Source organism: Pipistrellus kuhlii, unplaced genomic scaffold (assembly GCF_014108245.1).
Source record: "Pipistrellus kuhlii isolate mPipKuh1 unplaced genomic scaffold, mPipKuh1.p scaffold_m20_p_24, whole genome shotgun sequence".
Lineage (NCBI taxonomy): Eukaryota > Metazoa > Chordata > Mammalia > Chiroptera > Vespertilionidae > Pipistrellus > Pipistrellus kuhlii.
The window spans coordinates 3,386,247-3,409,532 of record NW_023425523.1 but is presented as its reverse complement, the minus strand read 5'-3'; the positions used below and the strand labels follow the sequence as shown (position 1 = coordinate 3,409,532).

The 23,286-nt window shown below is 54.7% G+C and overlaps 2 protein-coding genes across 9 annotated transcripts in view; one reads left to right on the top strand and one right to left on the bottom strand.

Annotated features, from left to right (window-relative positions):
• CTTNBP2NL (CTTNBP2 N-terminal like) overlaps positions 1-8,236 on the top strand; it is a 37,886-nt gene extending 29,650 nt beyond the window's left edge. For both annotated transcript variants that reach the window (XM_045586877.1, XM_045586876.1), the window contains 3 exons: positions 638-868; positions 2,265-2,372; positions 4,036-8,236. In XM_045586877.1, coding sequence (XP_045442833.1) covers positions 701-868; positions 2,265-2,372; positions 4,036-5,478 — 1,719 coding nt within the window. In that variant the 5' untranslated portion in view covers positions 638-700 and the 3' untranslated portion in view covers positions 5,479-8,236. The remainder of the gene's footprint in view (positions 1-637; positions 869-2,264; positions 2,373-4,035) is intronic.
• ST7L (suppression of tumorigenicity 7 like) overlaps positions 1-23,286 on the bottom strand; it is a 125,044-nt gene that overhangs the window by 22,590 nt on the left and 79,168 nt on the right. For 6 of the 7 annotated variants that reach the window (XM_045586875.1, XM_045586871.1, XM_045586870.1 and 3 more), the window contains one exon: positions 1,484-1,825. In XM_045586875.1, coding sequence (XP_045442831.1) covers positions 1,499-1,825 — 327 coding nt within the window. In that variant the 3' untranslated portion in view covers positions 1,484-1,498. Of the gene's footprint in view, positions 1-1,483; positions 1,826-23,286 lie in introns of those variants that run through there. The other variant, XM_036453229.2, reaches the window with a different exon arrangement.

The window sequence follows — 23,286 nt, the reverse complement described above, 5'->3', positions numbered from 1 at the left end:
CCCACCAACCGAGTGAAGTTGTTTGTAAAAGTCACAGAGAGTCCTGGGTTACAATCCAGAAGCATTTTTAGCATGCTTACTTATCTGCAGCCGCCTGGATGGGGCTCCAAATATGTAAACTCACCAGACTTCATGCCTAGCATATTTCAGAAATGCAGGAGCTATTACTCAGAAAGGAAAGATCAGATACCCCTGAGGGTAATAACGCCTCCCCAGCAGAAGCCGGGAGCGTGGTGGTTGAGGACACAAACCTGAGAGCCAGGTGCGAGGGGCTAAGTCCCAGTCTGACCACTTGCTAGATGAGTAACCTGGAGCAGGTTACCTGACCTCTCCTGCTAGTTTTCTCAGCTGCAAAGTGGAGATGAAGTCACCGCCTAAGAGGGTTGTGAAATTTAAATAAGCTCATGTTACTGTGAATGCTTAGAACACGTCTAATACGCAGTTAGCTCTGTGTAAGTATTCTCGTTAATGTCATCCCGTGCCCCATTCTGATGTCATTTCTACATCTAGATGGCTCCATCGGATCTGTAGCCAACAGGTTCTATTCATACTACCCCTCCCCTTTCATGGGTAACTACTAGCAGACCCCATTCCTCGGTCACTTTAAAAAGCACAATGCAATTTCTTCTCTTCCCAGGCACAGCACAGAGACACTTTCATTGAAGAACGCTATGGAAAATACAACATCAGCGACCCTCTAATGGCTCTGCAGAGAGACTTTGAGGCGCTGAAGGAGAAAAATGATGGCGAAAAGCAGCCGGTCTGCACCAACCCCCTGTCCATTCTCAAGGTGGTGATGAAGCAGTGTAAGAACATGCAGGAGCGGATGCTGTCCCAGCTGGCCGCCGCCGAGAGCAGGCACCGCAAGGTGGGCTGGCCAGGGGCGCGGGGGCTGCGTGAGCTCTTGGGGAGACTATAAGTGAGCCTGATGCTGCCTGTCAGCTGCCAGTTCTCACAGGGACTCCGTCGGAGGCTCCCCAGGTCTCAGAGAGCCCCTTAGCTCGCCGTGGAGCCAGGAGGCAGGAAAGAGAACCAGGCCGTGGCACATGCTAAGTTAGGGAGTGTGCCAGACACAGCCAAGACAGCATTCCTCTGGCCAGGGCACGCCAAACACTGGGTATGTTTTCTCAGCTCTCCATCATTCCAACTTTGGCAGCAAACCAGGGTGTAGCCAAGCTTGTAGCTGAACGGAGCATTCTGTTTGCTTACTGACGTGATACATAGACAGATTAACAGGTATTTGGGGAATGAGCAAGCGAGAGAGAATTTACCTTACGATAAGCCATTGAATTATTTTCACTTGTTTCGTTGCATTTCATTTCTCATGAAACCATAAACAGTACCTAGGGTTGTTTACCTTAAAGCTGTTCTACCCTCGTAGGAAAGTGTGTGTGTGTGTAGGCCTTCTAGCCCTAGTTCAGAAGGCAAACCTGTGCTTTCCTCATCTCTTTGGAATTCTAGTGCTTATGATGTTACTCTCATTCTTGTCATTTTCTGCTCAGATCTGGCCTGTAAAACATGCGTGGCTAGAATCTGCTTTTTTTCCTTTTAACCATTGGTTTGGGTTTATGCCCACCAGGGAGGGCATCAGCGCAATTAGTAGGAAGCAACTTATTCTGGGAAACTGTGTTAGCAGCTGCAGCTTGACGGACCTTCGTTCACTTTTATGGATACCTGCATTCAGGAGCCATCTGCTCACAACACGTGACAAATCGCTTAGGCTCAGGTCTCGCCCCCGGGGTTCCTGTCCCCTCACACAGTCCACAGGGAAGGTCAGAGTGCGGGTTCTCAACGATGGATGGGCCTCAGGTGGTTCATGGCCCCCCTAAAAGTACACAGAATGCCAAAGACTTACTCATTCTTACAGAAAATGAACATTTCCTCGTATCTTTCATTGCATTCTCAGAGTTGTACAAGACCCAGAAAAGTCTTTTTTTTATTTTAATAAATATATTTTATTGATTTTTTTTTACAGAGAGGAAGGGAGAGAGATAGAGAGTCAGAAACATCGATCAGCTGCCTCCTGCACACCCACTACTGGGGATGTGCCCGCAACCAAGGTACATGCCCTTGACCGGAATCGAACCCGGGACCTTTCAGTCCTCAGGCCGAAGCGCTGTCCACTGAGCCAAACTGGTTTTGGCTTTTGCGTAGATTATTTATGAAGCCCTCACCTTCGTTAGACAGGCGCCTAGTGTTCATTGCATTGTAAGTGTGATCACTTGCTATTTGGAAATGATTTTTTCTTTTTTAATTCTTTAAAGGTGATCCTAGACCTGGAGGAGGAGAGGCAGAGGCACGCCCAGGACACCGCCGAGGGCGACGACGTCACCTACATGCTGGAGAAGGAGCGGGAGAGGCTGACCCAGCAGGTGGGCGGGGAGGCTGCGCGCAGCCTCGGCCTGGAGCAGCCCTCCTCAGAGGCTGTCCTGCCAGCTGTAAGCTGGACTAGACAAAGCTAAGAGGTTCCTAACTTCAGCTTCTCAGACCCTCTAGTACGCCCATGCGCACTGTGAGTCTGCAGGGAAAAGACAGGGTCTTCTGCATCGAGCACATCTATGTTTTCATAAAATCTTTTTTTTTTTTTTAATATATATTATTGATTTTTTTTTACAGAGAGGAAGGGAGAGGGATAGAGAGTTAGAAACATCGATGAGAGAGGAACATCCATCAGCTGCCTCCTGCACGCCTTCTACTGGGGATGTGCCCACAACCAGGGTACATGCCCTTGACCGGAATCGAACCCGGGACCTTTCAGTCCACAGGCTGATGCTCTATCCACCAAGCCAAACCAGTCCGCCCCTTTCCTTGATATAAATCACTGCCTGTGAGGCTGCTGTTCCCTAGATTACACTTTGGGAATACTAACGTCAAACACTGACTTTCTGACTTAGGACTCCTGGTAGAAACACATTTTATTTGTGATTTTTTTTTTTTTTAAATCCTTACCCAAGGATATGTTTTTCCCATTGGTCTTTAGAGAGAGAGTGGAAGGGAGAGAGAAGGGGAAGAGAGAGAGAAATATCAATGTTAAAGAAACACATCGACTACTTCCTCCCGCACCGGCCCCAACTGGGATCGAACCTGCAGCCAAAGTACATGCCTGGGAATCAAACCCGAGACCCAGTGAGTTGACACTCTAACCACTGGGCAAAACAGGCCAGGGCAAAACATTTTACATCACAGCCAGTTCTATACACACAGGCCTGAAACAAAAATATCATGGAATCAGACATAATCCTTAAAGAACACATGGATATTTTCCCTTCTGCTTTATCTTTTAAACGTTCTGGTGACGACTTACTCAGTTGGTTTCCCCATCCACAAATGGGTCTCAGCATTTGACAAATGCTGACCAAAAGGGTTCTTCCACCTTCCCTGTAAGTGGGGTTGGGATAATGATTAAAGCAATGCGTCTGTGTGAAAAGGGATTTAAATGCAACCACTGGTGTGCCGGTGTAAGCCTTAGGTTCCTTCTCCGGCGGCTCCCAGCTCAGAGCCTCCTTCACGTGCTCGGGGCCTCTGAACCCTCCACACTCCCGGAGCACGATGGTGGCTCAGGTCCCCACCAGCACCCCTGGGGCTTCTCAAGAACTAGAGGGGCCTCCTGCGTCACCGAAGAGATTAAATTGTGTGTGTCTTTTTGTTAGAAATGTCTGATCGAAGCTGGCTGGTGTGGCTCAGTGGTTGGGTATCAACTAAGAACCAGGAGGTCGTGGTTCGACTCTCCATCAGGGCACATGCCCAGGTTGTGGGCTTGATCCCCAGCACGGGGGGGGGGGGGGGGGGGGGGGGGGGGTGTCGTGCAGGAGGCAGCCGATCAGTGATTCTCATCATTGATCTATCTAATCCCTCTCCCTCTCTAAAATCAATACAAATATATATTTAAAAATAAATAAATATCTGACCTAGCTAGGCATGTGGCATGCGTGTCATCTCGTGTGCAAGAAGAGCTAGCCAGGGCCCTCTAGCTGTGCCTGTTCGGCGTGTCTCTGTGTTTTCACTCTAATCGGTGTGTGTGGTCTTGCCTCCCAGCTGGAATTTGAAAAGTCGCAGGTGAAGAAGCTGGAGAAGGAGCAGAAGAAGCTGTCGGGGCAGCTGGAGGAGGAGCGCGCCCGCCACAAGCAGCTCTCGTCCCTGCTGGTGCTCGAGTGCAAGAAGGCCAGCAGCAAGGCGGCGGAGGAGGGCCAGCGGGCCGGGGAGCTGGGCCTGCAGCTGGAGAGGGAGAAGGGCCGGGCGGGCGCCCTGGAGGAGGCGCTGGCGGCCGAGCGCAGGCGCGGCCTGCAGACGGAGGCCCGGGTGGAGAAGCAGCTGTCCGAGTTCGACACCGAAAGGGAGCAGCTGAGGGCCAAGCTGAGCCGGGAAGAGAACCGGACCAAAACCCTGAAAGAAGAGCTGGAGAGTCTGAAGAAGATCGTGAGGGACCTGGAAGCTTCCCGCCAGCCCAGCAGCTCTAATGAGCCATCCCGGAAGCCAGGGGCCACGTCTCAGGGCACGGCGACCGAGCCTCCGGGGCTGGTGTCTGTGTCCTGCCAAACGGAGGGCTTTCAGGCGGAGAGAACCCCCGGCAGCGGCGTGGCCAAGGCGGCAGCCACCGGGCTGCCCGGCCCCACCACGCCCAGTTACTGCTTCGCGAGAGCCAACGGCCACTTTGAGCCAGAGACGCCCGCGGCCAAGGAGTCCACCCCGGGCAGCAGCGTGGAAAGCCAGCCGCCTCCCCGGGAGAAGGCCGTGGAGAACGGGGGGTGCGCCGGGGCCGTGGAGGGCCCGGGCCCCGCGCCGGGCCAGCTGCCGTCCGGCAGCAGCTCGCTGTCCCCCAGCAGCACCGCGTCCTCCTCCCTCACGTCCTCGCCGTGCTCCTCCCCGGTGCTCACCAAGCGCCTGCTGGGGCCCTCGGCCAGCAGCCCCGGCTACCAGTCCTCCTACCAAGTGGGCGTCAACCAGCGCTTCCACGCGGCTCGGCACAAATTCCAGTCCCAGGCCGACCAGGACCAGCAAGCCAGCGGGCTGCAAAGCCCCCCGTCCCGGGACCTGTCCCCCACCCTCCTGGACAACTCGGCTGCCAAGCAGCTGGCCCGGAACACCGTCACGCAGGTGCTGTCCAGATTCACCAGCCAGCAGGGCCCCATCAAGCCCGTCTCGCCCAACAGCTCTCCCTTCGGCACAGACTACCGCAACCTGGCCAGCACCGCCAACCCGAGGGGCGACACCGGCCACTCCCCCACTCCGGGCAAAGTGTCCAGTCCTCTGAGCCCCCTGTCTCCGGGGATCAAGTCCCCCACCATCCCCAGAGCTGAGAGAGGGAACCCTCCACCCATCCCACCCAAAAAGCCTGGCCTCACGCCTTCTCCCTCCGCTGCCGCCCCCCTGACCAAAACTCACTCCCAGGCATCCTCTGGGGCCACCGCCGAGGACCTGGCCAGCTCTGCCATGGCCAACGGCAAGGACACCGAGATCCTCCTGCCTCCCAGCAGCTAGTCCCTGAGGGGTCTGCACAGCTGACATTCCATCGGATCTTGTCCAAGAGCTCGGAGTCAGATCATGTTATTTATTTTGATAGTAGCGGAAACCATCTGTATAATACATTGAGTGTATTTCACATTTTTGTATTTTTTTTTAAGTAGACGTGAGGAGTTTGGGTTTTTATGACTCACCTCTTTGTGCTCTAACGCTAGAAGGGCGCCTCAAAGACATCCCAAGCGCAGCAGTCACCGTGGTGTGGTGATGGAGGGAGGGGAGTGAGGAGCAGGTGGTGACTTGCTGTCTATTTTAGGACTAGAATCACTCGACACACATTTTGAATTATGCAGGAGTGGTTCATGCAGATTTTTATCCCAGATGAACATGTTTTAAAAGTGCCTGAAATAAGACTGCCACGTGAGTGTGATTCTGCAGCAAAAACACGAAACGGCTCGTTTTAATGGCAGAAAATTAGATCCTCTGTGAATCCTGAATGTTAAACACAAGCACTGCTTTTAACCCTCTTTTACTGTTTTTGATACTACAAGCTGCGTAAGTGGAGTGGGGATCCGAAGGTGGATGTGAACTCGCCACCAGCCTAAGCTTCTCAGACCCTGCGACGCCCTCCTGAGCACTAAGGAGTCGAGGTGCTGATTTCCTGCACTCTTTCTTGAAGAGGACAATTCCCTGCCGGTGTCCTGCATACATTATGGAATAGAATGAAATCACATCTCCATTCAAAAAAATGTCTTCAGGCATCTACTGTTTGTAAGGAACTTCTGATTCCGATCGCTATTACTTGAATAGGAACTGGTTACTCCTTCTGTATACAAGTTTTGCCACAGAATGAGATCTTTATTCTGGAATCAAAAAGCAATAATTTAAGATTCACTCTTTGTAATATAAATCAAAATTATATAGGTTTTACCAAGGTGTTACTCTCATTCTCCCGGCTGAGAATGGTGTCTGTGGAACCAAATTAACTTTTGCCTAAATGGAAGTATCACCTATCTGTATAGACACACATCCCTTTACGTGTTTAACACACAAATATTAGTGTGAATGTATCTTTGGAGTTTGCAATATCGCATAAAGGATGAGTAGAAATGCATGTTAAGATTACCTACCAAAGCAACCAGATGGGTCTGGAACCCAGTCAATCAAAGGAGCAATGGTGCCCACAGGAGGGGGGGAAATTCCACGTGAAGTCAGGTCTTCAGATTCATGAGAAGGCGGAGCCAGCCCTAGCCGGTCTGGCTCAGTGGACAGAATGTAAGGGTCCCAGGTTTGATTCTTGTCAATGGCACTTGCCCGGTTGTGGGCTCAATGCCCAGTTGGGGGCGTGTAGGAGGCAGCCCATCAGTGATTCTCTCTCATCACTGATGTTTCTAACTCTCCTCCCTTCCTCTCTGAAATTAATTTTTAAAAAAATTTTTAAAGGCAGCGCCAAACTAACCTAGTGTCACAGAACTAAGCGGGCCGTGGTGGAGGAGGAGCCGCAGCACACAGGATGCCCAGCCCCACTCAGAGGTCCCCTCCTGTCCATCCAGCACCGTGCTGCCATGCAAGAACGCTGGGCCAGGGTTACCAGCTCCTCACATTTTTATAAAAGCCAAATTTCCATGAGAAACCTCCTCATTTTCAAATACCAGAACCCATTCCAAAACAGTTTAAACACCGCTAGATAAACACTCCTGCAGCTGGGTTTGGCACACAGCTTCCGAGTTGCAATCCCTTTGGTTCCAGAAATTTAAATTATTTCCATCATGGCAGGTGTGTGAGGATAAAGGCCTCCAGACTTGCCAACCTGCAGGCTAGTACAGGAAACAGAGCCCATGGAGCATTATGACCCTCTCTCTGTTCCAACAAGACTGCCCACAACCCCGCTCCGACTCCGCGTTCTACACAAAGCGGTTGCCTGACCCTGTGTCCACGGGGATGGGCGTCACAGGACACGGTGTCCTCAATACATTCTCGCCGACCTCTACCCAGCAGCCCCTGACCTGCCGTCCTTTAAGTCTGTATCCTCTTAACCCAGTGTGTGTTGATGGGCAGGTGACGGAAATTAAGTCACCTGGGTGTCTCCACAGCTTATGGTTTGATGAAGGCCAATACTTAACAATTAAAAACGATTAATGCCCCAGCGAGTCTACCAGTGATGGAGGGAGGATCTTAACTTTCCAAAGCAATCGCGCACTGAGCTTTATTCCCGGCGTAGCCAAGTAGTGGTGTTGATAAAATAGCTGAGCTTATTAAATTGGGGGACAGTAGTCCCAGAATGCTATTCCCTCCTTTGCTTTAAATGGTAATCTTAAAGGCTGCATTGTGCTCTTTCTTTATTTCCGCATAGATATATAGAGAGAGAGATTATGGGAAAGTTTATTTCTTAGGAAGTGCACTGACTAATGTATTTCTTTTACAGTGTAATATGGGGGTGGGGAGATGAAAAAAGAAATGTGTATTTTTGCTAGTCGCCTATCTTCTGAGATAAAAAAAGCACAATACTGCAGTGGATCCAATAATCCAGTTAGGCGTTCTAGAATAGTATTTAGGTTTGCTGTAGGTCGTGTGTGCTAAGTAAACGTTCCATGATTCACAGTTTTGGAATTTTAACCCATGTTGCAAAAAGCTGTGTTACCGGTCAACAGATTATAATGCTGTGCAGCCCATAGCACAGGCATTAATTAACCAGTCACTAACGTTTGTAAAGCAAATGCAGCGTGCAGGAATCTCCATCCATTTTATAGCAGACGACATTAAAACAAGCTAAATCATACTGTCGGGGGGGGAAGCAGTCTTGTTTGTACAAAGTGAAGCGAGTTGCCCAACAAGGGCCTGTACTGTTCCGGGAAGAAGCCATTCGCTCACGGCTTTCACAAGCCAAATGGAGCCCGTGGCCCGTCCAGTCAGACCCCGGAGGGAGCCGGGATGCCCATTTTCTTTAGATCCGTAGAGCCGGAGGAAGCCTTCCCAATATCTGTCATTGTTAACCCACTTGGAGACCCTGAAGCTTTTGAGAATCTAAGAAAAGCTAGACTCTGTTCCCAGAAAAAAAACGGAAAAAAAACACACGGATCTATACAAATTTGGTTGATGATTTCACCGGAAGCCATCCATGACTCGTGCCCTAACTTCAACACACGGAGCCCCTGCCTCTTCTCCCTTCACCGGGACCGAGGCGCCCGTCTCCCAGCCCCGCGCTGTGGCTGCTGCTCGGTTAGTAAATGGGAGCCGTAGCCAGACAAAAGCACTTGGAGGTCCCTTGATGTACAAAAGATGTTCAGACAGTGTGGATGTTTACATAGCTTAAGTTTCCAGCATTTAAGCCAATTAATGATCGTTTCAACAAACACGGGGCATATCTGGTTTCCCGTAACAGCCTGTCAGCCGTGCTGCCTGGTCAAAGTGTGTGTGTGTGTGTGTGTGTGTGTGTGTGTGTGTAATTTATAAAGAGCGATTCTGGTGCTTAGTGCTTGAAACAAAACTTCAGATGTCTTTTGGAACGCTGGATGGGTATGCACACCCATGAGTCAGGGGGAGGCAGTGAGCATTGTTCCCCAGGAGTCATTTCTGTGTTATTTGAGAACCTATAGTATAATACATCCAGCTGTCTGCTGGCCTGTCCATGGTCAGTCCTTTGGGAAAAGCTGAGGAGAACTTGGTGTTGCTTCAGTAGAACCTGGGAGCCTGCTACATGTGCGGATGCCCGGGGATGGGCCTGGGGACCAGGGGATGTGGGTAATCTCCTGAGAAATGGTGCCTCATTGCCCTCACCAGTTCACTCACAAAAACTGGTTCTTGCCTTTGACCTAAGGAGAGGTCCTAAGCTCCTGAGACTGGTTTGCCAGAAGGCATTTCCTAGTCAAGCGAGTATCTAGTTGGGTTCCCGGCCGTGCTGATGACTTCACACGCACGCTGCCTCGCTAAGCTTCACAAGCGAGGTCCCTGAGGACCGGACCAGGGCCTGGACCTAACCCCAGGCTGTGCTCTTCCCACTGCCTGTGTTTCACTGAGCCCAGGTCCTCCGGTGGGGGGTGGCGGGGAGAGGATGGAAGGAGCGGGTTCTGATGTGGACTAAATTGGGCTCCAGATAAGGGTCTGGGCAGATTCTTGGACTGGAACAGGTTTAACCCAGCAAGACACCACACTCGCCCTACCCGCCACCTCTACCCCCTAGGAGTTGATTATCAAACCTAATCAAGAATTCCCGTCAAGCAACAGACTTTCCTTTAATATCTAAGACAGAAACCAAGGTAGCTATTTCGGAAAACAAGTCTGAAAGTGTTTCCTTTAAACAATCTAGTTGGGAGAAGCAAAGCATTGACACGGAAACGTAACTGGGACGACGGGAGAGCGCGGCGGGGGTATGGAAGGGGCCCTGGCAGAAGCACCACGGGGGACGGGGGGGCACAGAGTGCCGGGCGGCGCAGTCCACGCCGAGGAGGGTTGGTTCTGAGAAATTGCCGGAAGTGCCCCAACAAGATTGGCCTGATCCCTGGGGAGCGGCCTACTTCATGTGACAAGAGCCCTGCTCACTGACAGCACCGGAGACACCAGTCCCCTGGGGGAGGGAACCAACCGTGAACTTCACCGGGCCTGAGCCCCTTGTGGGAACTGCCTAACCCGAAAAGCCATTCTGACCAAGGTCACCTCTCCTTCCGTGGGCAGTTCATGTCCAAAGACCGGCTGGTGAGGGGTATCAAGACCTGGCCCCTTGTCCCTAATCGAGGGACCTCTGAAGGGTCATCCCAGCGTCAAACCCCCCAGTAGGACTGGCTGAGCCACAACTCGGCGGTCTCTTCCCCTCATTTCCTCCCCCACCCTCCATGCTGATCCCAAGGGAACCCAGTCCCCGGTAAGCCTCCTGCCGCGGTCTCCATCCCCACTCCTCCCTGTTCCTTTGGTCGCGGTCAAGTCCTAAAGGAGGGTGCACACACTCCCGGTGCGTTATTTGGTACCAAACTCTCCACAGGGATTTTGTGGATGTTCCTTCACTCAGTCACTACGAATCCTGAGAGAGTCAGGTGCTCCTACTTGGCCCATCGGGGAATGAAGGCTCCCGGGGCCGGGAAAGGGCCCGAGGCCCCGGGGCCGAGCAGGGCTGACTCAGTGGCACCGCTGGGATTCAAACCATCCAACTGACCTTCAAGTCCACTCCCCCCACTGGCCATCCTGTAGCCAGAACTACGAAAAACACACCTGGGGAGTCTAGGATGTTAGCCCTCACCAGCCAGTCACCTCAGTGAGAATCCGCTCATTAGCTAGCTAGCTTTTGAGACTCACCGGACGCAGGACACTGGGGAGAGAAGAGGGGGATGGTTGGAACAAGAAGGAAGTTTTGAGAGCCTTCGTCCTAGCGCCCACATTACAGATGAGGATGAGCCCAGTAGGGCCAGGAGGCTCGGCCAAGCTGACAGGACTGGCTCTGCGGCCGCCACCTGCGCGGCCCTGGGGCCAGGGATTGCTCCCCCAGCCCGGCTGCTCCCGCGGGCTCTCCTCCCTCTCACCTGATCCTCTCCGGTGTCTGGGCACCGAGCTCGCTCACCTGAGCTGCCCCAGATTCCAGCCCTGCCCTCTGTCCACGGCCCAGGCTGTCGGCCAGCCTAGTTGCCACAAAAATCCTGTCCTCATACCTCGGAACTGGTTTGGCGGCTGAGGCGAGGGGAGGCCAGGCCGGAGGGGAGGATGTGGGGTGTCTACACTCAGGCTGTGTCCCGTCTGTCTCTGCGAAGCACTTACTCAGGAGGCACCCTTAGCTGCTCAGGTGTGGCCAGGGAGTCACCTCTCCCGGGCCTGACCGGCCACACCTGCCTGCGTGGGAGAGACACTCCCTGTCCTGGCACAGACACAGCCCTCCCCAAAGGGCCTCATTCTCCAAACATTCGCCCTCTCCCTCTGTGTGCCCACCCTCCCGCGCCCCTCCTCCCCGGCCCACCGGCCCCAGCAGAGCCTCTGGGCCTGTTTGGCTCCGAGCCGACAAGCTGTCCTCGGCGTGACGGGGGGTTTGGGGTGACGGGGGGTTTGGGGCGACGGGGTGGTTTGGGGTGACGGGGGGTTTGGGGTGACTGGGGGTTTGGGGTGACGGGGGGTTTGGGGTGATGGGGGGTTTGGGGTGACGGGGGGTTTGGGGTGACGGGGGGTTTGGGGTGATGACGGGTTTGGGGTGACGGGGGGGTTGGGGTGATGACGGGTTTGGGGTGACGGGGGGGTTGGGGTGATGAGGGGTTTGGGGTGGCAGGGGGTTTGGGGTGACGGGGTGTTTGGCGTGACGGGTTGTTTGGGGTGACGGGGGGTTTGGGGTGACGGGGGGCTTGGGGTGACGGGGTGGTTTGGGGTGCCGACCACAGCACACAGGCCCCTTCTTCATCCCCAGCGAGTCCCCTCCCCTGAGCCCGGGTGAGTCAACACCCCGGCCACACACAAGGCTCCCATTCAGGGCTCGCTTTCCTCAGCCGAGCTCGGCTCTTGGCATCTCTCTGCCTCTCCTTTTCTATGTGGGCCTTATTCTCGCCCTGGGAAAGCTCTGCTCCCTGCCCCGGGCCTCCTCTCCTTCCCCCCACCCCCACCCCACACACACCCTCATTCCTCAGCCACACCTCACTGGACACACACAGACAGGAGGTGGGACAGCACAGAACTGTCTGTCCTCATCCATGTGGTTTCCGGCCGGCGATGGTCGCTGCTGGCTCTGCAGCCCCCTGAGCTATGCTGAGAAGGACCCCCCACACCCCCACTTTTGTGCCTGCCCATCATTCAACCGGCATTTTTACTGACTCACACTCCGGACAGACTTTCAGGGGGAACACGTTTGGCAGTGTGACCTCTCAGGGCGGAGCCGGGCAGGATGCCACAGGTGCCCCCAGTGAGTGATGGGACCCCAGTGAGTGATGGGACCCCCAGTGAGTGATGGCACCCCCAATAAGTGATGGGACCCCAATGAGTGATGGGACCCCAATGAGTGATGGGACCCCCAATGAGTAATGGGACCCCAAGTGCCTGGAAGCTCAGCAGAGCAGGGAGATTGGTGGGTCTGGAGACACCGGGTTAAACAGACCGAGGGAGAACCATGGATCGGCTGCCTCCTGCACGCCCCACACTGGGGACTGTGCCTGAAATCCGGGCATGTGCCCTTGACGGGAGTCAGTCTTCAGGCTGATACTCTACCCACTGAGCCAAACCAGCTAGGGCATTGGAATGGGGGGTTGGGGACAAATATGTGATACCTTAATCAACAAAGAAATTATAAATAAACAAACAAACCGAGGGAGGGTACTGACTTGCGTGGACAGAGGTGTGTGCACTCTCTGTGCCCGGGGCACAGGGACACAAAGGGGGGACAGGCAGGAAAGGAGGCCAGAACGGGAGCGCTGCCATCTCGGTGGCCTCTGGCAAGTCAGCCTTTGCGAGCCTCACTCCAGCCCCCGGAGCGGGAGGAAGTGACAGGACTCACTGCCTTCGGGGAGAGAAAGGCGCATCCCCTCTTCCAAAGCTGAGTTGCTGGCGCCCCCTGGTGGTCCTGTCCCTGTAATTCTCTCTGCACCGAGGTGCGGCCACGCCCCGTCCACTCAGAGGAGCTGGTGTGGGCAGAGACGTGTCCCCTCCTCAGGGGTCCCCTCCCCATGTCGAGGCTCCGCCGCTCCCCCAGTGGCGAAGGAGGGGGCAGAGCCACGGTCCCTGCCTCACACGGGGCTGGGGTCCAGACCAGGCCCAGGGAACCCACAGCACCATGCAACAGGGCTGCTGTGAGCCTTACGTGAGCAAACAGACCTCAGACTGGTGAGGGCGGAAGCAAGCACTCAGCAGGTGACAGCAATCACAGCTGTGTAACTGCTGCAACAGTGACAGGCACACGGTAGGTGCTCCTAGCTGTTGGTTAAACAGGGGTCAGGAGGAGCCCATCGGCGTTCATTTCTTTGTTCATTTATTCGCCCATGTGATTGTGCTTCAGAGATGTCTTGCTCCTCCGATACTAAGGTGATCAGACGTCCCGCTTTTGACGGGACAGTCCCGATTTTTAACAATTTGTCCCGCGTCCCAAGGCATCTTTAAAAAGTCCCGATCGGGACGCGGGACAAATTGTTAAAAATCCGGAAGTCTGGTCACCTTATCCTATATTCTCGTTGCTGGAAAATAAAACAAAACAAAACAAACCTTAAGGAATCAAGAGCCAGCCCCCTCTGGGAGGAAAACGGAGATTTCGTTCATTCAGACACTCACACTCTGCCACTCACCGCCGTAGGCACTGGGGTGGAGAAATAAAGAAGTTACAGCCCTTTGGGAGAGACAAACACAGAGCTGGCGCCATGTGTCCAGTGGTGACTGTAACAAATACAGGAACAAGCTGCGCATTCCACTCGGGAATGGCGGACGCAGGAACGGCCTCCAGAGGAAAAGGCATCTGTCCTGGTCCTGCAGGTCGGTCTCCCGGGTGAAGAAGAGCAGAGGGCATTCCAGGCGATAAGAACGACAGGTGCCACGCACAGAGCTGTCAGGTTGAAGTGTGGGTTGGCGTGTGGGTCTGGGGGAGTCGATGGGAACAGAAAGGGCATGGTCTGCCCAGGGCAGTAGTGGGCAAACTCATTCGTCCGCAGAGCCAAATATCCACGGTACAACGGTTGACATCTCTTTGGAGAGCCACATTTTTTAAATGTAAACTTCTTCTCGCGCCACTTCTTCAAAATAGGCTCGCCCAGGCCGTGGTATTTTGTGGAAGAGCCACACTCAAGGGGCCAAAGAGCCGCAGGTGGCTCGCGAGCTGCAGTTTGCCAATCACAGCCCTAAGTCGAGGAGATGACGCGGGGAGGTGGGAGGAGAGAGTACTGGAGACAAGAGAGCTCTAATGAGGCCTCAGGGATTTCCAGGTGCTTCCCCTGGAGCCTTCAGCTGCGCAGTAATCACCACACGCACATGTGCAAGCTGACCCCTCAGAGGAGCCGCGGGAACCACACTGAGAGCTCTCCTGGGGCGGGGAGCAGTTTGTCCTCACTAGGCAGAATGACAACGCTCACAGGTCACGGGAGGCTGGGTAGAGCCCTCAGAGGGTTTGTCTCCATGATGGGCCACCGTTAGCTCTGGACTAAATTCTTCTCTGCTCCCACCCAAAAAGTAAATAAATAAAGCAAGACTCAAGAGGATCAAACTTTTTTCAAATAACTGCATCTTAGAACAAAGCTCAAGAATTTGTATAGTGCCGAGACCGGTTTGGCTCAATTGATAGAGCGTCGGCTTGGGGACTGAAGAGTCCCGGGTTCGATTCCGGTCAGGGGCATGTACCTTGGTTGCGGGCACATCCCCAGTAGGGGGTGTGCAAGAGGCAGCTGATCGATGACTCTCTCATCGATGTTTCTGGCTTTCTATCTCTCTCCCTTCCTCTCTGTACAAAATCAATAAAATATATTAAAAAAAAAAAAAGAATTTGTATAGAATAACAAAAACATCTGTACCCAAAAAATTAAAATTCAGAAAACCTAGCACACAATAAAAAATGACCAGGCATTGCAAAGAAACAGAAAAATATAGTCTAGGAAAATAATCAATCAATATAAAATTAACCCAAAATAACACTATGGTATAATTAGTAGACAATTCTATTAAAACAACTACTATCATTGTATCCCATATGTTTAGGGAGATAGATGAAGTATTAAATTAACTAGAGACATGAGGAATATAGAAAAGACCCAAATCAAACTTCTACAGATGAAAACCACATTATCTCAAGGTAAAACACACACACACACACACAACAAAAAAAAATTGTGTGGTTTTAATAGCATATTACACACTATGGGAGAAATTATTGTTAAACCTGAAAAAATAGCAATAAAAATTATCTATAGTAAAACACAGCATGTAAAAAAAAAATTTTTAAACAATAACAGAGTATCAGTGACCTTTGAGAGAAAATCAAATGACCTAATATAAGTTTAATCAGAGTCACTAATAGCCAAATTTTGATCACTGATAGCCAAATTTTTCCTAATTTGAAGAAAATGAGAAACTGACAGATACAAAAATGTCAATGAACCTTAAGCAATGAACCTTAAACATGAAGGAAACTACACCAAGAAAAATTATAAATTATTTAAAGCCAGTGATAGAGAGCCTTCAAAACAGCCAGATGGAACAGACCATATTATGTACAGATGTACAAGGATAAGAATAACAGCAGACTTCTCATTGGTGACATTACAACCTTGAAGACAGCTGAGCTATAACCTTAGAGTACCAAGGAAAAAGCTGTCAACCTAGAATTTGATACCTTGTGAAAATACCTTTCAAAAATACTTTTCTCACGCATGCACTAGTTGAAGGAACTCAGCTCCAGGAGACTTGCAGCACAAGAAATGTGAAAGGGTATACTTCAGCCAAAAGGAAAATGATTCCAGAAAACTGGATCCATACAAAGGAATGAGGAGCACAAAATATGTAACTATTTGCATAAGTATAAAAGATTATTATTTTCGTCTTTAGATCTCTTTTAAAATGCATCCAAATATACTGTGGGATTTACAACATATGAAGAAATAAGATGTTTGACAACAATAACACAGGCTAAGAAATGGAAGTATACCATAGTAAGACTCTTACACTATACATGGATCAGTATATTGTATGAACATAGACCATAGTAAGTTAAATATGTTTACTGCAATCCCTAAAGCAAGCAAACCCTCCCCCTCAAAAAAAAAGTCCAATAAGGCATCAAAAGATATAAAAATGGAATCATGAATAGTATTCAATCCAAAACAAAGGAAAAGAAGCAAAAAGAGCAAAGAACAGAGGATAGAAAAATAGCAAGAACGTTGATTGAAAGCTAACCATCTCAATAATGACTTAAAATGCATAAGATCTAAATAACCCAATTAAAGCAGAGATTGTAATATTGTATAAAAAAGTAAGACCCAAATATATGCTGCCTACAATAAATCCATTTTACATACAAAGACACCATAGGATAAATTGTATTGTTGTTATTGTTTTTGTTTGTTTTAATATATTTTATTGATTTTTTACAGAGAGGAAGAGAGAGAGATAGAGAGCCAGAAACATCGATGAGAGAGAAACATCGATCAGCTGCCTCCTGCACACACCCCACTGGGGATGTGCCTGCAACCAAGGTGCATGCCCTTGACCAGAATCGAATCCAGGACCCTTCAGTCCGAAGGCCGATGCTCTATCCACTGAGCCAAATCGGTTTTAGTTCATAGGGTAAATTGTTATATAATATTCCAACCAAATGCAGGGGAATACATAATATTTTTGAGTGCACACAGAACACTCACCGTGAGACTCACCATTAAAATTTCTAAATATTACATTTGTAAGGATCTAAATTATACAAAAGATGTCCTCTGACTATAATGGAATTAAATCAGAAGTCAATGACAGAAATGTCTCTGGAAAATCTCCAAATATTTGAAAAATAGCACAGTTTTAAATACCCATGAGTCAATGAAGAAATCAAAGGGGAAATTAGAAATATTTTGATATGAATGAAAGAAAAAACACAGCTTATCAACATTTATGGAACAAAAATAAAGCAGTCCTTAGGCAAACACAGGATGAAAATAGGACATTAAATCTGGCAATTAGGAGACATTTTGTAATGATACTGAGGACAATTCCAAATATACTTTGTGTACTAACAAACACCAGATTATAGCAAATTAAGAAATAAACAGGAGTTAAGAACCTTCAGATGGCTGCCTGCCAGTGGTTAAGCTCAACCTGTGAACAGGAGATCAGGGGTCGCTTCCCAGTCAGGGCACAGGCCCAGGTTCCCGGCTTGATCCCCAGTAGGGGGCACGCAGGAGGCAGGTGATCAATGATTCTCTCCCATCATTGATGTTTCTCTCTCTCTCCCTCTCCCTTCTCTGAAATTCATGGGCGGTAGGTCTTCTCCCCGTAGATTTATTTACGCAATCGTTTATTTATATCGGCATGGACCCACGTGTTTTATACTCTGGGTTATCATCTATAACTGTTTTGTTCCAATTGCCTAGTGTGGTCCCTGGGGGTGCTTTTCGGTCTTAGTTTTTAATGTGGGCAGACATACCTACACAGACAGGAGCTCTGAGGGGTCCTTGGTCATTGTTAAGAGTGTAAAGGGGTCCTGAGACCGAAAGGAAGTGTGGGAGCCCTACCTGAGCGCCACCCTGCGGGGAGGGCCACACTCTGTGCCCACAGGACACACACCCCTGGGCCGGCGCTGCTGAGGTTTCCGGGAGACTGAACCGCACCTCACCCCGCCTGCGTCTCCAGAAAGCGCCACTGCGGGGCGCACGGCCCCAGAGTGAGTGAGTCCACCCCAGCCAGGCAGTCCCGCCGGCATCGGCGTCGGGGCCGCCCGGTACTCACCGGCTCCGCGGGCGCTCCGGGGCCGCATCCGACGCGGGTGCGGGGCCGGCGGACCAGGGCGCTCCAGCCAGGCGGGCAGGGTGCGCACCCCGAGGAGCCGCCCGTCCTTCGGCCCCGAGGGCGCCCCGTGCCCCCACCCGCCGCCCAGTCCCGCAGCCCCCGCTCCCCGCAGCCCCCGCTGCTCCCCGCTGCCCCCCGCTGCCCCCCGCTGCCCCCCGCTGCCCCCCACTCCTCCCCGCTGCTCCCCGCTGCTCCCCGCTGCCCCCCACTCCTCCCCGCTGCTCCCCGCTGCTCCCCGCTGCCCCCCGCTCCTCCCTGCAGCTCCCCGCTCCTCCCCGCTGCTCCCCGCTGCTCCCGCAGCTCCCCGCTGCCCCCCGCTCCTCCCCGCTGCCCCCCGCTCCTCCCCGCTCCTCCCCGCTGCTCCCCGCTGCTCCCCGCTCCTCCCCGCTCTTCCCCGCTGCCCCCCCGCTCCTCCCCGCTGCTCCCGCAGCTCCCCGCTGCCCCCCGCTCCTCCCCGCTGCTCCCCGCTCCTCCCCGCTCCTCCCCGCTCCTCCCCGCTGCTCCCCGCTGCTCCCCGCTCCTCCCCGCTTCCCGCCCCTCCCGCCGCAGAGCCGCGCTGATGCGGGCGCACGGCAGGGAGATGAGCGGCCGCAGCTGGAGCCGGGCTAATTGATACAATAAGTTCCGTAATTGCCTCAAAAACAAGGGAATGGTTTGGCGGAGGGAGCGCTTCGATCTTATCGGCCAGGAAAGCCCTCTCTTTCCAAATGGACCTTCAGAGCGGGACTGGGGCTCCAACTGGGAGCGGGGAGCGTGGAAACTGCCCCCCGCCCTCCAATCTCCCCTCCCCCGCCCCCTCCCTGCTGACACCCGGGCTTTCCCAGGAGGGACAAGGACCCTCTCCCCCAGGATGGAGACCAGCACAGGGGCCAGCGCTGTGCAGGCGGCTCTGGGCCGTCAGACGCGGACGGAGTGATGGCTCCGGCGGGAGAGGCTGTGGAAAGGGGGGGGGGGGGAGGCTGGAATTGGGAAAACCTGATTTGGCTCAGGTCTGATGAGGCTTCTTAGCCAGGGAGGCAGCTCATCGGGGCTTTTCGGGCAGGAGGGGGAGAGAGAGGGAGGAAACCTTGGTCCTGCCTTCTCTGAAAAGCTGCACGCACTCCACACACACACACACACAAACACATACTACACACACATGCACAGTCACACACTCATGCACATACACTACACACCCACACTTACACACTCATGCACACACACAAACACATACTACACACACATGCACAGTCACACACTCATGCACATACACTACACACCCACACTTACACACTCATGCACACACACAAACACATACTACACACACATGCACAGTCACACACTCATGCACATACACTACACACCCACACTTACACACTCATGCACACACACAAACACATACTACACACATGCACACACTCATACACACCACACACACACACACACACACAGCCCTGCGCCGTGGGTGTCCCTGCCTGGCAGAGGCCCCAGCAGAGAGGATTAGGGAGATGAGCTAATCTGGTTTGTATCCCGGACGCGGCCCCAGAAAGGGCCTGTCCGCCCCGATGTCTAAGGCGTGAAGGAGCGAGGCGTCCTGGGGCAGCGGCTGACAGTGTGAGGGCCGGAGGGGACAGGCTCTGACTCAGGGACAGGCGGAGGAGAGAGGGGCAGGGCGGGCTGTGCTGCGAGAAAGGAGAGGGAGCTAGGCCTCCACCCCACCTGTTTCAGCGGCGAGGAAACGGGCCAGGAGCCGGCTGGAGCTAGTCCTGCAGACTGTGCCTGGCTGAGCTGGGGGTGGGGGGGCTCAGGTGTTCCGATTCCTTTCCGTCTGGTGCACTTTGCACTGTGCTGCCAGGCCTGAAGGGGAAGGTGTAAGACAGGGGGCACCAGAGAGAGACAGAGACAAAAGGAAACCAAGATGCACACCAAGAAGAACACAGAGAGGAACACAGACTCACACACAGAGACTGAGAAAGCCACCGTCAGAAAAGAGGTGAAGAGAGAGACGGGGAGAAGAATAAAAGATATCATAGATGAGGAAGAGCCAGCCAGATTCACACAGAGGGAAAGGCGGAGAGACGGGTACCGTCCGAGAGACCGGGAGTGGCTGAGCCTGAGAAGGAGAAGACTCAGGCGGGAGGGAAGGCAGGCACAGACAGGGACAGTGAAGACAGAGGGGTGGGAATGGACACAGAATGGCAGGAATATGACCCAGAGAGACACAGAGGAGAGGAGGGCAGCCTGAGAGGCAGAGTGAACGGAGGGAGGCAGGGTGGGAGTGGGCAGGTAGTGGGACCGTAGATTTTGTTCCACTAGAAGCAAACCTCGCTTCCAGACCATTCTGGGGCCCAGGACAGGTGGTGGGGAGAGAAGCAAGCTCGGTGCTTAGCGTGTATGATACAGGCCGACTGGGGAGGGAGGGAGGACCGCCCCCTTGGGGGTTAGGCTGGTCAGTGACCACCCAGGCTCCCTGCAGCACACCCGCTGGCCTCACACAGACCCGGGCCACCCGCCCGGGATGGCCGCCCGCCCGCCGCCAGGCTCCGGTCTGATTACAGCCAGAGTGCTAAGAGGCTCCAGACCCCAGGCCCCGCCCCAGGCCTCCCCTCCTCCTTCCCCTTCTCCCTCAGCTCCCTCTCCTCCTATACCCAGGCCCCTGGGGGGAGCAGTCCACTCCCGTTGGCCCCTGGCTGGGAGGAAGGGGGTCCCTGCCCTACCAGGCGCCCTCCCACGGTTTGGGACTGGATGCCTCTTCCTTCTAAGCCCTCTCGGCCCGGCCTCGGGGAGACATGCTCCACGCCTGGCCTGGGAGCTCAGAAATACCGAGCAGAGGTGGGTCCGCTGTGTACAGAACGTGGGGCCGCCCCCAGCCCCTTCGGAAGCCCCTGGGTGCTTTGCAAGCTCCTGTCTCTTCCCTGGACACCTGCGCGGAGAGGCTGGGCACGGAGACAGGGCAGGGGCCGGGCAGGGGCAGGGGGGACCTGGCCCCATCTCCAAGGAGACTTGCCTCGGTTTGCAAAGACATCTCAGGGAAGGCGGCTCAGGGCCCCTTGTGCAAGCAGCAGGCGCAGGAATTCCTTGACTCCCATCCAAGCCTCCCCCCAGCCCCTTCCCGGCCTTTCTCTCTGCTCATGACCATCCGCACCACCTCCCACCCACGGGGAGAGAGAAGGTCATCGCCACAGGGGCCCGGGGCAGGGGGGGGCCTCCCGGGAGGGCAGGATCTGTGGGGTAAGAGCTGTTTACCCACCTCTGAGCTCCTAGGGCCCCCCTCTGCTCCCCTCCCCGGGCCAGCAGGAACTCACACGGCCCAGGCCCACGCACACCGCCAGAGCACAGCATGGAGGGTGAATGCCAAGTCTGAGCGGCCCCCTGGGAGCAGGGTATGGTGAGAGGGCGGGGGCTGGGGTGCCACCTGGAGGAGGGAGGAAGGCCTGGCTCTAAAGCTGGGTGGGCGCCGCCCTGCTGGGGACCCAGGGACCGGAGCTGGGGGGAGAGGGTGCCCGCATCCTCCTCCCGGTCTCTGCTGAGCGGGCACAGCTAAGCCTCGGGCGCCCCCCTCAGACGGCTTCATGGTACTTGTCAGAAAACGACCTCTCTCAGCCTCCGTGTCCTTCAAATGTCCTGGCCAGTGCTGGGCGCACAGCAGGCGCTCAATAAGTGCCTACACAACTCCATGCAGGCCCCTCCAGCCCCGGCTGTGCCTCCCAAGCCCGTGGCTCTCTCCCCAGGCTCCCCTTCGGATGGATGGACCGACGGCGGGGCGGGAGGGAGGAGCAGGTCAGGCGCTCCCGAGCCTCTGGCCTTGACCCTCTGCCTGGAAGGCCCACAACAAGCCCTTCCTTGCGTGAGGAGCTGAGCGCTGGGTGGCGTCTAAGACCTTGAGCCTGGAAGTTTATTTTGGGCTTTGAAACGCCAAAGTGGCAGATCCCAGAAAACCTCTTCTCTGGCTCCGCGCTTGCTCTCCAGTTAAGTGGCTGGAGCTGCTCTTGCAGTCAGCTGGCTCCTGCGACCCGGGTTCCTCCTGGGGGGCCGGGGGCTCGAGGGAAGGGGAAGAGGAGGAGGAAGGAGTGGAGCCCCACCCCCGACTGTCCACGCCGGGCAGCGTGGCCTGTGAGCCATGGGGGGAGACCTGTCCCTCACCCCCTTTCCTCCTTTTGGAGTTGCTCTTTCTGGGGGGCCCCCAGCTCAGCAGCGTGCTTTGATAGCTGAGCATCTGTGTTGTGCCAAGACACGGTCCCACTTGACGGTGAAGACAGCCGAAGCCAAGGGAAGGGCCTCATCAGTGCGTTTGGGGCCCGTGGGGTGAGTCCACCCAGGGCTGGGGCCGATGTGGTCATCCGCACCCGCCCTGCGGCCTCGGCCCATGTGTCACACCCAGGCCTGAGCGCCCAGCGGGGCGGGAGGCCCAGCGTCCAGGTGGGGTGGGCTGGGAGGAGGGGAGAGGGCGGTCCGGGGCAGGGGTGCGGCCCCTCCTCTCACCTGCCCTCTCAGGAGAGCTCAGACCAAGGGCAGGGGGCAGGGGCGGGGGCGGCTAGCCGATCTCTGTGTTCAGTCCTCTCCCGCTCCCACCCACCTTTCACCTCCCCCCCCCCCCCCCCCCCAGGCGGGCACCTCTGCCCGGCACAGCACGGGCCACCCCGCCCCCGCCCTCAGCCTCCCCGCTCCGGCCCGCCCTCCCAGCTCCGCGGACGGGTCTGTGCCGGCTGCGGGGGTCCTCCTGCAAGCCTTTGGGCGCGCCTTAGTGAGACCGGCTGCTCGCCCGGTTACAGCTCTGTTTGTCCTCCTCGCGGCGTTCCTACACACTATCCTGTGTTTTACTCAGGATGTTTCCTGTTTATCGTCCATCTTCTCCCCGTAAACAGTAAGCTCCATGAGGGCTTTGCTCACTGGGTGTCCTGGTGCTGAGCATGGGGCACGTGGTAGGGAGAAGTATTTGTTGGATGGATGGATGGATGGATGGATGGATGCACTCGGGCCCCTGATGCAGCAAGTGGCTGAGGAGTGAGAGTGGGGGAGGGGATGAAGGTCCCTCTGAGCCCTCATCTCCCGCTCAGCCTCTGGGGTGTCCTCCGCCCCCCCCCCCCCGGCCTCTGGGGTGTCCTCCCGCCCGGCCTCTGGGGTGTCCTCCCGCCCAGCCTCTGGGGTGTCCTCCCGCCCTGCCTCTGGGGTGTCCTCCCCCCCAGCCTCTGGGGTGTCCTCCCGCTCAGCCTCTGGGGTGTCCTCCCGCCCGGCCTCTGGGGGGGCCTCCCGCCCAGCCTCTGGGGTGTCCTCCCCCCAGCCTCTGGGGTGTCCTTCCCCCCCCCCCCCCCCCGCCTCTGGGGTGTCCTCCCGCCCAGCCTCTGGGGTGTCCTCCCGCCCAGCCTCTGGGGTGTCCTCCCGCCCGGCCTCTGGGGTGTCCTCCCCCCCCCCCCCCCCCGGCCTCTG